Here is a 13,256-nt window from a genome sequence, read left to right as displayed (position 1 = left end):
ATGAGGTTTGACTAGAGAGGATAGGCTTCCAAGGCTGCCTGTTATCGTTTTGATGGAATCGGGGGGGGGGGGGGGGGGGGGGGGGAGGGAACGGAACGGCAGTGCATGAGGCTGATTAAATTTAACCGGTTGTTGGGTTTCAGGGGAGATAAAGCTGTGTGTCATCAGCATAGCAGGGGAAAAGAAATGCTGTGCCTTTGAATGATTTGACCGAGGGAAAGCATGTACAGAGAGAAAGAATGGCGGGCCAGGATGGAGCCTTGTGGATCCCCGCAGGAGAGGCTAGCTGGGGAAGAGGAAATATTGCCGATATTGATGGAGAACTCCTATTTTTGAGGTAGGAAATGAACCAGCTCAGGGCAGTGCCATCTACGCCAACCCCGTACCGGAGACGGTCAATTAGGATGGTGTGGTCCACCGTATCGAACGCTGCGCTGAGGTCGAGAAGGAGCAAGATGGCTCAGTCGCCGGTGTCGATGGCGCGTAGCAGGTCGTTGTATACCTTCAACAAGGCAGACTCTGTGCTGTGGTGGGCCTGAAACCTGACTGGAAATTTTCCAGGATGGTATTTTGGTGTAGGTAAGGCAGTGGTTGATTTAGAACTACCTTTCAAGAACTTTTGACAGGAATGGACGTTTGGAAATAGGTCTGTAGTTGCTAGGCAAGTCAGTATGTTTGGAAAAATTACGATAAATATACTCTTTGGAAGAGCAGGTTGAAGTAATTCAGCGGTGAGCTGAAGAAGTATATTGGGCACTGCATGGAATACTAGCAGCAAAGGTAGTGCTACTTAAAGATGTCAAATGTCTCATTTAGGCACCCAGCCCCTTGATCAAACAATAAAGCAAATCTTAAAAAGCTTGATAAAGATTTGACTTGAAGTCAGTCTTAAGGAGCAAAAAAAGGTAATTCCAACACTTGTGTATTTACTGGTTAAAACACAAAGTAGTGGAGTAACCCAGCAGATCAGGCAGTATCTTTAGAGCGGATAGTTAGGAAATGTTTCGGGTTGGGAGTCTTCTTCAGACTCTGTGTAGGTTTACTATTGTCACGTGTACTGAGATACAGAGGAAAATCTGTTTTTTGCATGTGATTCGGTCAAATCATACCATACATGATTACATACATGATTAGATTGATCTGACATGGTCTGAAGAAGGGTCTCGACCCGAAACGTCACCCAATCCTTCTCTCCAGAGATGCTGCCTGACCCGCTGAGTTACTCCAATATTTTTTGTCTACCTTCGATTTATACCAGCATCTACAGTTTTTTTCCTACACTATATATCATACATGATTACAATCAAGCCAACAGTAGTGCATATAGAAAAGTCATCAGAATGCAGAATATAGTGTCATAGTGTTACAGTTTCAGAGAAAATGCAAATCAATAAAAAGTGCAAGAGTATCAATTAGGTAGATTGGGAGTTCTGGAAAACGCCTGTACTTTGTGAGAGTACGAAAATAACTGCAGATGTTGGTACAAATCGAAGGTATCACAAAATGCTGGAGTAACTCAGCAGGTCAGGCAACATCTAGGAGAGAGGGAATGGGTGACGTTTCGGGTCGAGACCCTTCTTCAGACTGATGTCGGGGTCGGGACAAAGAAAGAATATAGGTGGAGACAGGAAGTCAGTGGGAGAACTGGGAAGGGGAGGGGAAGAGAGGGACAGAGGAACTGTCTAAAGTTGGAGAAGTCAATGTTCATACCGCTGGGCTGTAAGCTGCCCAAGCGAAATATGAGGTGCTGTTCCTCAAATTTCCGGTGGGTCTCGCTATGGCACTGGAGGAGGCCCATGACAGAAAGGTCAGACTGGGAGTGGGAGGGGGAGTTGAAGTGCTCAGCCACTGGGAGATCAGGTTGGTTAAGGCAGACTGAGCGAAGGTTGAGCGAAACGATCACCGAACCTGCGTTTGGTCTCGCCGATGTAGAGAAGTTGACATCTAGAGCCACGAATACAATAGATGAGGATGGAGGAGGTGCAGGTGAACCTCTATCTCACCTGGAAAGGATGTTTGGGTCCTTGGATGGAGTCGAGGGGGGAGGTAAAGGGACAGGTGTTGCATCTCCTGCGGTTGCAGGGGAAAGTGCCCGGGGATGGGGTGGTTTGGGTAGGAAGGGACGAGTGGACCAGGGAGTTACGGAGGGAACGGTCTCTGCTGAACGCAGAAAGGGGAGGAGATAGGAAGATGTGGCCAGTAGTGGGGTCCCATTGGAGGTGACGGAAATGTTGGAGGATGATTTGTTGGATACGCTGGCTGATGGGGTGGAAGGTGAGGACAAGGGGGATTCTGTCCCTGTTACGAATGGGGGGAGGGGGAGCAAGAGCGGAGCTGTGGGATATAGAGGAGGCCCTAGTGAGAGCCTCATCTATAATGGAAGAGGGGAAGCCCCGTTTCCTGAAGAATGAGGACATCTCTGATGCCCTAGTGTGAAACAACTCATCCTGGGCGCAGATGCAGCGTAGACGGAGGAATTGGGAGTAGGAGATAGATTTTTTGCAGGAGACAGGGTGGGAAGAAGTGTAGTCCAGATAGCTGTGGGAGTCAGTGGGTTTGTAGTAGATGTCAGTCACTAGTCTGTCTCCTGTGATGGAGATGGTGAGATCCAGAAACGGTAGGGAGATGTCGGAGATAGTCCAAGTATATTTAAGAGCAGGATGGAAATTGGTGGTGAAATGTATGAAGTCAGTGAATTCTGCATGGGCACAAGAGGTAGCACCAATGCAGTAGTCAATGTAGCGGAGGTAGAGTTCGGGGATGGGGGCGGTGTACGTCTGGAACAGGGATTGTTCAAATTGTATGTCAGGAACAGGGATTGTTGTACTTTGTGAGAAGTACGTTCAGAGTTGAATAAGAAGGGGTTAAATATGTCTATGAATGCTGCTGCCAGCTGGCCCAAGCAAGTTCTGAAGACATGGCCGGGGAATCTTGGCCAGTTGCTTTCCACTGGATCATCCTCAGGATGGCAGACACAAAATGCTGGAGTAACTCAGCGGGACAGGCAGCATCTCTGGAGAGAAGGAATGGGTGATGTTTCAGGTCGAGACCCTTCTTCAGACCATGTCAGATCAGTCTCAGGTTTTCAGTTTTTCATTAAACATCAGTTTTTCATTAGACATTTGGGATTGATTTAATTGCAGATATTGAATCAGCTCGTTTCAACCATTTTAAAACATTTAAAGTGTATTCATGAGAGCCAATGATTTAATATTAAAATGGTGACATTTTATTAACAGCAGAATGCTGGTCTTCAATCAAGACGACAGGTAAAGTGACGAAACAAGCGTGTCCAGTGGAAAGTTTCAACGCCGTGGACCTGTCATCCATTGTGGTGTTAGAAAACGTAACGGTAAGCATTCTGAACACCAGTTGTGTAAGTCTTTTGGTAATAAAATGAGCCATCCCGCTAAGTACTGATGGAACAGACGATAAAATCATTAGGTTAGCTATTCAAACTGAGAGAGTTTGTCCCCCAATAGTATTATTGGTAATCTAGTAGATGGTTGATCAAAGATCTTCTCCTTTGCTCTACCTATTGTGCTTGAATTTGACTTGATTGTGTTTATATTATCTGATCTGATTGGATTGATTGCAAAACAGTGTGGCACAGTGGCGAGGCAACAGAGTTGCTACCTCTCAGCGCCAGAGACGTTCTCCATGTGACCACAAGAGATTCCTCCTGGTACTCTGGTTTCCACACACATTCCAAAGATGTGTGGGTTTGTAGGTTAAATGGCTTCTGTAAATTGCCCCAAGTGTGTAGGATTTGAAAGTGGGATAACAGAACCAGTGCGGATGAGTGATCGATGGTTGGCCTGGACCTGGTGGGCTGAAGGGCCTGTTTCCACGCTGAATCTCTAAACTAAATTAAACTAAACAAACCGTTTCACTCTACCTTGGTACAGGTGACAATAATAATCATAAACTTAAACAGATAACTAGTTAACAAGTGCTGAATCGGAATGGCATTTTCCCTCCTGATTCCCGTGTTGTGGACTATTTCTTTCAATAAAGGGAACAATGAAGAATTTTTAAGAGTTGGTCAGAACACACATAATTATCAAGGTAATTAAAACTTGATATGCGTATTTTGCAATTTGTTAGGGATAAAGAAAATGCCTTGACTTTCATTTTTTTTTAAACTTTGAGGATGTAGGTATATCATAACTAAACCAAAATTTAAAATCATTTGCAGACTTGGATTCTTCCTCTTTGCATTACTACAGCAATTCAGGCTAATGCTCTTAAATTTAATCCATGGCACGTCAGTTTTTTGGGTAATTTGTCATGATCATCTAAACACTAATTAATGTGCAGCATTTCCATTTTTCGTACAATAGGGCTTGAATTTTGTTGTTAATATTTGGCAAAATGAAAAATTTAGTTGAGATTCATCGCCTTTTATGAAACATAAAAATGAAATCAATAACAACATGCATATTCAAAATCTCATTTCATTACAGTTTAGGATTTGTTTGTGCTCCAGCACACTTTTATTTTAAGGTGAGTACAAAACAAAAAATACTTAAATGTAAAGCTGGGATTGAAGTGTCACTGTTCACAATCAACATTTAGAAAATACATTTGAGTCAATGTTGGTAGATTGAATGAAACTGTAGATACTGATGCGACTCCTTTGCAAACATGGTTCTGCATATGTGAGATAACAGTTAACATTACAGGCTGTGGGCATTGCCAACATCAAAGGACATGCTGGCCATTATGCTGGTTGCCCTTTCTAGCACACCCATGTTGTGACATCTAGACCTTCAAGGTGGGATGAGCATGCCCTCCATGAACTGATTATGCAACACCTCTTCATCATCTTTCCATGCAAATACTTAAAGATTAAACTGTCTGTCATCACTGCTCCACAAATGCAGCCTCATCTACTTGCACATCAGTACAGAATAGCCTTTCTCCTCATGCAGTGCTATGCTGAAGTGCTCTGTTATCTAAACAAGAAATGAGAAGACAAATTGTGCGACTTACTTTAGACTTAGACTTCAGAGATTCAATGCCGAAACAGGGCCTTCGGCCCACCGAGTCCGTGCCGACCAGCGGTCACCCTATACACCAGCACTATCCTGCACACTCGGGACAATTTACAATCTCACCGATGCCAATTAACATACAGACCTGTATATCTTTGGCATGTGGGAGGAAGCCAGAGCACCCGAAGAAAACCCATGCAGTCACAAGGAGAATGCACAAACTGCGGAGAGACAGGGCCCGTAGTCAGGATCAAACCCAGGACTCTGGCGCTGTAAGGCAGCAACCCTACTGCTGCGCCACTGTGCCACCCTTTCAATTCGAAGTGAGTGCTTGGAATTTTGTAGAGCAATGTTTCCATGTCTGATCATTTTGTTTTTACAATTTTAATTCAGATTCCTATGCGCACTGTAAACTCAGTAAGCTTTATTTTCTGAGGCTTTGCATGATTCCGTCAGAGGACACTTACCACCAGAACTTTTAGCTGACATAATAAAGAGCACTTCCTTACTTCAGGACTGATCAATTTGCTTATACTGGAAGATTTGTTAGGAAAGCTTTCACTTTGCAGCAAATTTGTGAATGGTCTCAACCAAGCAATTAACAGCAGCAGTGAGAGAAAACGCAAAGCAGTAAAGTACGAGCAGTCTTCACCATCACACCGTAAAAAATGACAGGAGTCCCATACCTGTATGGCTCCAAAATCAGGATCAGTGGATTTTAAATTGGAGAACCGCTTCATACAGCTTGCAGAATCTCTGCAGAAAATTTGTGACATAGCAATCCAAGATGACTTCTAGTAGGCAACGCAATGTAAAAGGGAATTAAATACTTGTTCAATTTCCATATGGACCATTAAGTATTCTTCTGTTTTTGTTCTCATCATTATAGAATGTACAGGGAATGTGCACCTTGCACACAGTGTATCTCGGCTTTCATCAAGGATAAAGGACTTTTTAATATTACCTACTATGCTTGTAGTGCCTCTCAAATTATTTCCCAAATCCTGGCAAGTGCATCTTAAAGCTGGTGTGCATGTGCTGCAGGAGCTCCTGTGAAACAGCTCACCAGGGGATCCATCTGTTTAATTCACTCTCATCCCAAATGCACCATTGCCTGCACACATTCATGAGTGATCCCTTTCTACTTTTCTAGCCTTTTTGCCATTTTAGTTGCAATTTCTGTAAGTGACATTTGTACCATCCCAGATTGAGGTTATAGTTAATTTATGTGCCAAGATGCGTGGGTGTTTCAAAGTTCAATAGGCAGTTTTTCTGGAACTCTACAACTCCGTTAATTACAGACGCGGGCATTTCTTCAATTTCTTCAAATCTTTGTCTTTTACAAATCTGAAATGTCTTTTGCTTTCCGCTTATGTTTTACCCTTCCGTCTTTGCTTAATACCATAATGCCATTAAACAGCTCATCCTACAAACAAACCAAATTGGTCAGGCATCCACATGCACAAATTATCTTTAAACCAAAGTGGATGGAAGATACAAGTTTTGCATATTTGACATCTATTGCCAGTACAGGGTGTTGCCGAAGGGGTAATAAAAATAATTTTGCTAAATTGACAACTGGGGATATTCTATGGAAATAACTGGGAAATAAAAAATGGAAGTTGCAATCACTGTCCTGCTACTTGTCATCATTCTTCTCTAAATAAATTGACTGACTAACATTCTTGAAGACCAAAACTGTTGCACCCTATAATCAGAGTGAGTAGAAATGTACACAGCACTCCAAATATGGCCTTGCTAACGTCCTGACGTCCTTGAGGTGTTCAATATCCTGAACATTGAAAGCAAGAATGCCAACGCTGTCTTTACCACCCTGTCAACCTGTGTGAATACTTTCAAAGAACTATGGACCTGTACCTCTTGGTCTCTGTCTACAACCTTCCCGATGGCTGTCTCATTTACTGAAATACTGACTGTGTTCTGTCATATTTGATCATATGTGAGACAAATGAACCTGCATTTAAATTGTACTCATTTGAAATCTCACTAAAAAGGATGGTGTACGGATCGATGCTGCTCATCCTATGAGTGAGTTTAGTTTAGATTGAGTTTAAAGATGCAGCATTGAACAGGTCCTTCGACCCACCAGGTCCATGGCAACCCCCGATTACCCATTCACACTAGTTCTATGTTATCTGAATTTCTCATCCACGCCCTACACACATGGGGCAATTTGGAGAGACCAGTTAACCTAAAATAGTCTTGAGGATGTGGGAGGAAACCGGAGCACCCGCAGGAGACCCATGCGGTCAAAGGGGCAACGCGCAAACTCCTCCCTCCATGATAAAAACAGAATCGTAGCTTAAACTGTTAAAATCAGGATTTCCTATTTCAGAGGAAACCTTTTGTGTAAAAGAAAACTTGTAAAGTGTGAGAAGGAGACTGGCATCGTTATTACTTTCACAGGCAGCTTACTTACATCAGTTCATTTTGGCTGCTTGATTCCACTATTGATCAGAGTAATTGAGATAGGGGCTTTAAAAGCTTATCTCCAATGACAATACATGTGGGAACAAAATACATTGGGCACTAGAAATCTGAAATAAAAGTGAACGATTGTCATAAAATTGAACAATGAGGCAGCAACAGCGGGAGGAGAGGGACCAGTCATGATGAAAGGTCATACGCTTGAAAGGTTAACTGTAATGCACAAATATTTGGCCTAGTGGATAAAGGGGTTTTGTTGTTCTCTTTACTACAGTAAATCGCAGGATTGGAAGTTTATCTTTCAAATTTAAGTTGTTATCTAATGTAACACCCAATGCAAAATATAGATATTAATGATCAAAGATTCTGGGAAATTCTGTTCCTCTGTCATTATCTAACATGCTTAGGACACTATTGCATCTTGTAGTATGGGCATGTAATATCAGTTACTTCATCCTGAGAAACTACTTGTGTGTAAAGAATTAGGATTACAGAATTAAAAGAATTTGTTAGAAATCAATATTTGTTGGGGAGTCTGTATTCGTCAATGTACAATTAAACTTAAACAGTACACAAAGTTAACAGTCCTTCACAAAAAAACATAATTGAAACAAATATTCAACAATATTTGGATTCATTATTGTTTTTCTAAAGTACATTTCTGTGGTATATGTAACTTGGCAAATTTTTGAGAGAGCTGGAAAGAGTATTGCCAAAGTTCATTTAAATCTAGTACAACAAAATTATATGTTTAACTGATCTGTTTAATTTAGTGTTCTTGTTTGTTTTCAAAATATTAAATTTGCATTTGACATTATTTTATATATTTTGAAATGTCTGCCTTTTTACCCAACATTGATAAAAGGGGTCATTTAGTCTTTATTACATAGTTACTTGCAGGATCTTGCTCTACAAATTGGCCACTGCTGCCTCCATTTCAGTGGTGGGTACAATTTGTAAATAAATATTTGGTGTGCCTTTAGGTGGGGCAGAGGGGATTGCATCAATGCCATGTTTTTTTTCAGGCCCTTGTGGAGTCAGAGCTCAGTTCTTGATTTGTAAAATCCCACGAATAATAAACAGAAAGCACAGTGGCGCAGCAGTGGAGCTACTTCCATATGGTGCCAGAGAGTCGGGTTCGATCCTGAACACGGGTGCTGTCTGTGGAGAGTTTGTACGTTCTCCCTGTGACTGCCTGGGTTTTCTCTGGGTGCTCCGGTTTCCTCCCACTTTCCCCAAAACATACAGGTTTGTAGGTTAATTTGCTTCTGTAAACGGTCCCTGGAGTGTAGGGCTAGAACTAGTGTACGGGTGATCGTTGGTCGGCACTGTGGGTTGAAGGGCCTGTTTCCAATATGTATCTCTGAAACTAAAACTGAACCAAATGGGTGAAGACTTTCTCCTCTTTCCCTCCCCTCCTCCTCGCCCACCTCAGGTTTTTGAAGGAATCTTGGCTGCAACTAGACGAGATTCCCCGTGCCTTATTTGAATTGTTTTATGGGATCCATTACCTGAACAGGTAAACTGGATTTTGATCTCACCTTAAGGTTTTGGTTCCTTGGTACTGCATTTCAGTATCAGTTTAGAATGTATTTTAATAGGAAAAATTAAAAACCAAACCCAGTTGCCACAAAATGAGTATGTTGATAGTTGAAGTGCATTAATCCATTGTAAACATGAAAACTTAATTGACTACAATTTTTGTATCAGTATAATGTGACTTGAGAGCATTAAGCATTTGTTAAGAATTTATTACAATTAATCATTTAGTGTGAATACTGCAAGTAAGCAATGCATGTAATTAACTCGCTGTTAAAGAATTAGCTGACACATTCAAATATTTCTGTGTGTGATAATGATGTTATGTCTGTAAATTTGCTCCATTTAATGTCTTAGGTAAAAGGATCCGATTTCTCTTGCATTATGGATGAGCAACCACAACAGTTTGCTGGTCATGTTGCAGTTTCTGCATTTCAGTCACAGGTAGCAGTTTTAAACTTTTAAATGTCATTGTGATAAAAATGATACAAAAAAGCAGTTTTTTTAGTGTGTTTTAAAAATAAACAATAAGTTTTCATAACTCGGGATTATTCCACTGGGTATTACCTCCTTTAGAAGTACCTTTGAAGTATACAGGTGCTCCCCAGCTTACGATGTTTCGACTTGCGATAGTTAGACTTTGCGATGGTGCAAGCAGCAGCGAGCAGCCGCTCGCTTCCAGCCACTTGATCGCGTATATTCAATGCATTAAGGCATACATTGAGGCATGCAAGAAGCTGAGGAGCACCTGTATGTACACGGAACTTTTTTTTCTTGTTTATTATATTGTTTGCAGTGTACTCTGTTGTGCTGCTGCAACTAAGAATTTCATTGTTCTATCTGGGACATATGACACTAAAACACTCATGACTCTTGACTAAAGTGAAGTTACTGTTGTATCCTATGCACTGCCAGGTTTTACAAAGACCTTGTGATGGTGCCCTGTTACTCTGCTTTTTTTTTTAGCAGGGTTTTAGGGGAGATCTTTAGTCTAAACATGAAGACCACTACCCTGTGAAGATTTGAATCTAGTTATGGAATCTTTTTGGCCTGCCTGTGGAAGGCAATGCATCTCTGCTTGCACCTCATCCAAAAAACGACATCTCTAAAAATGTAGCAACCACTTGCCCTTGCACCATGCGAGAAACTTGGATAATGCGGCAACATTGCTGGAGTTCCAGTGAATTACCTCACCAAACCTAATCTGACAGGATTTTAGCATGTACTAGACCATGTGGACCCGTTGGGGCCCAAACCTCTCCTGCATTGGTGCAGCACCCACTCCTCCCCCATTCCCCCCTCCCCTCCCCCCCACTACCACTCCCCTCTCTCCCCCTCCCTCCCACCTTCCCCCCCCCCCCCCCCCCCGCCCTCCACTCCCCCCTCCCTCCCTAGGAGATAGATTTAAACTTTAAAATGTGAATAACTATAAATTAACACCAATTTCAATGAAACTTCTTCCATTAGCATCAAAGGGACAATGGTGAGTAAGGTGGGCCTAAAATTGTCACCCTTTCGTGTACCGTTTTGGCTTTAGTTCAGGAACAAACAAACAACCAAAAGTTTTAGTATATAGATGCTGCTGATGCCACATAATCTTAAAAAAGAAGACACAAACACCATTTACTGTAATATATGTCTGGAAATTCACCTTTTCAGATATGTTAGCCAATCCTTGACCTCTTGAGATTAAAATGGGACATGCATTAGTGTGTTATGTGTTTGGAAATAAATCCATAGCAATATTTACCTCTGTGAAGCTGTGATTTAACTAATTCAGTTGCAAAGAAATTATACTTCAGAAACTTAAGAACATGTTTGATTCTGAAAGCATTTTTGATTACTTTTGGTTCAATGGTGCATGTGTATTTTATAGTCTTAGAGTCGTACATCATGGAAACAGGCCCTTCAGCCCAACTTGCCCAAGCCAACCATCAAGCCCCATCTATATTAGTCCTACCTGCCTGTGTTTGGCCCATATCTCTCTAAACCTATCCTATCCATGTACCTGTCCAAATGTTTTTAAAATGTTGTGATAGTACCTGCCTCAACTTTCTCCTCTGGAACCTGAGTCCGTATACCTGCCACCCATTGCGTGGGGGGGGAAAAAAGTTGCCCCTCAGATTCCTATTAAATCTTTCTGCTCTCACCTTGAACCCATGTCCTCTGTCTACTATTCAGTGTTTGAAGTCTGGGGAGTTCACAGATAGTGGTGGCTTGGCACTTTGGCTGCAAGTTCATGAATATGATTTCAGCCACCAACTAGTGATAATCATGCTGGTCATGAACAAAATTGTGCTGTATCTATACATCTACCTTCTATCATCAATTAAAGCTAGCACTACTGGTTAATATCATACCTGCACATTTCAAGGGCACTTCTCTCCTAGATGCTGCCTGACCTGCTAAGTTACTCCAGCATTTTGTGATACCGTCCTTTACCCTGAGAGTGCCAGGAGGTATACCAGGAAAATAGCAGATGGAGGTCGCTAATAGAGACCAAGATGAAAGAAGCATGGCAAGAAGCTTGATCTCTCAATGAGAACAATGATCTCTCGTGTCTGGCTAAAACTAGTATAGAGGTTAAAAAAGGAGAGGTATAGGAAAGAGAGTAACAGGCACAGGATCAGAAATCTCAGAAACATTCTCTCGTGCATGGCGAGTGAATACATTTTCTACCAACTGCACTGCCAACATTAAACACACATGGCATTTGTTTAACCTCTTGCAAATATTTCTCTCATCAATTGTTTGTTTCATTATAAACTTTGAAATGCAATTTAAAACTTGAAAAATATAACTAAACATAATTTTTCACTATTTACTGGATATTGTTGTACCAGTTCAACACATGCAACCTACTTCCTATGACAGGATTTTTCAAACCATTTAAAAGAAACTAACAGATAGGATTTCAATAAAATATGTGTGAAATGTTTCCACCAATTCTTAGACATGGCCCACTCCAGGCCTGAATACCAGACAAATTATTTGGACAAACCACTTTTAGCATGCTTGGACTAACTTGGATTTTTATACATTACAGCTGTTCTACTACCATGGCCCATAATAAATGCTGAAACTTTAACGATGAATTAAGCCTGGGTTTTGCCAGCTGTCATTAGCTGTTCAAACACTAAGTAATTGATATGATAGTGAACAATCCCTTCTTAGGAAGTAGGTTGACTGCGTTGAACTTGTGCATTAATCTCCAGTAAATAGTGAAAATCTATGTTTAGTTATGTTTTTCAAGTTTTCAATTGCATTTCAAAGTTTCTGACATTTCTGATCCTGTGCCTGTTACTCTCCCCCTCCAACCTCTCTACCCCTATACCTCTCCTTTTCTAACCTCTATACTAGAGACACTAAATGACTGCAAATGGTGTAATCTGGATCAAAAAAGGCAAAGCGTTGAAGGATCTCAGCGGTTCAGACAGCATCAGGGATGCAAAGGGATAATGGACATTTAGTGTCAGTACTGCAGAGTTTGTTCACCAGTTTGTTTTTCCACTAGTCTGCAATAACCTGGGTCTCATCCTTCTTCGCATCCTCTTCTACTCATCCCTAGTGTTCAGCCTTATCTGGTTCCAATCTTATCACAAAAAGCAGAGTCAACAGTAGGCGTTTTGAACGGAAAACCGTTGACAGTAAATTTGTGGAGTGGGTCACTGAGCTTTCATCAACTCTTTTATATGTAACCTCACACAAGAGTTGCTGAAAACAGGCACACAGGAGCAGCAAACTGGTCGGTCTGTTGTTGGTGGGAGGGCTTATGATGGGTGGGGTGGGGAGCTGGGAGCAGCCCCTAAATGAAGAAAAACATTTGCACCGTATCAGCTATTGTAAGTATAAGCAATGAAGCTGGGTGGTCACCAATTTCATTAGAATATCATTGAGGGAGTAAAATAAGGACAAGGTAAGCTTGGGAACTGCAAGGCAGAAGATGGTCTGGAATATTGGGAAAAATGCAGATTCACAGTGGGAATATTGGGGGAAATTTGGTCAAGGAAAAGAAAGGGAGCAGCAGACAAAGTTATGTAATCCTAAATGTAGTGCTGTAATTAGCCTTGTTTTTTATTGGGGATAAAGATGGAGGTGGTCGAGGAGGATGGTGTGAAAAAATAGAATAAATGAGAATTCTTTCCAGTGCTAACAATGTAATTATTTCAAACTCAAAACAACCCTGACAATCTCCAAATCTGTTTTGTTAGACATTTTTGAAATTCTAATTTTAATTATATTTTTAAAAAGAGATGGAAGACACTTAAGTTC

General features: G+C 41.4%; 1 protein-coding gene across 2 annotated transcripts in view; it reads left to right on the top strand.

Moving 5' to 3' along the window:
* Positions 1-3,228: 3,228 nt before the first annotated feature.
* Positions 3,229-13,256, top strand: part of LOC144590751 (serine/threonine-protein kinase Nek7) — a 77,744-nt gene continuing 67,716 nt past the window's right edge. Inside the window, exons 1-3 of one of the 2 annotated variants that reach the window (XM_078395167.1) lie at positions 3,229-3,352; positions 8,881-8,964; positions 9,342-9,428. In XM_078395167.1, the coding sequence (XP_078251293.1) occupies positions 9,369-9,428 (60 nt within the window). In that variant the 5' untranslated portion in view covers positions 3,229-3,352; positions 8,881-8,964; positions 9,342-9,368. The remainder of the gene's footprint in view (positions 3,353-8,880; positions 8,965-9,341; positions 9,429-13,256) is intronic. The other variant, XM_078395166.1, reaches the window with a different exon arrangement.

The sequence above is a fragment of the Rhinoraja longicauda genome, unplaced genomic scaffold, assembly GCF_053455715.1.
Source record: "Rhinoraja longicauda isolate Sanriku21f unplaced genomic scaffold, sRhiLon1.1 Scf000283, whole genome shotgun sequence".
Taxonomy (NCBI): Eukaryota; Metazoa; Chordata; class Chondrichthyes; order Rajiformes; family Arhynchobatidae; genus Rhinoraja; species Rhinoraja longicauda.
This window is presented reverse-complemented; position numbering and strand designations above follow the sequence as displayed.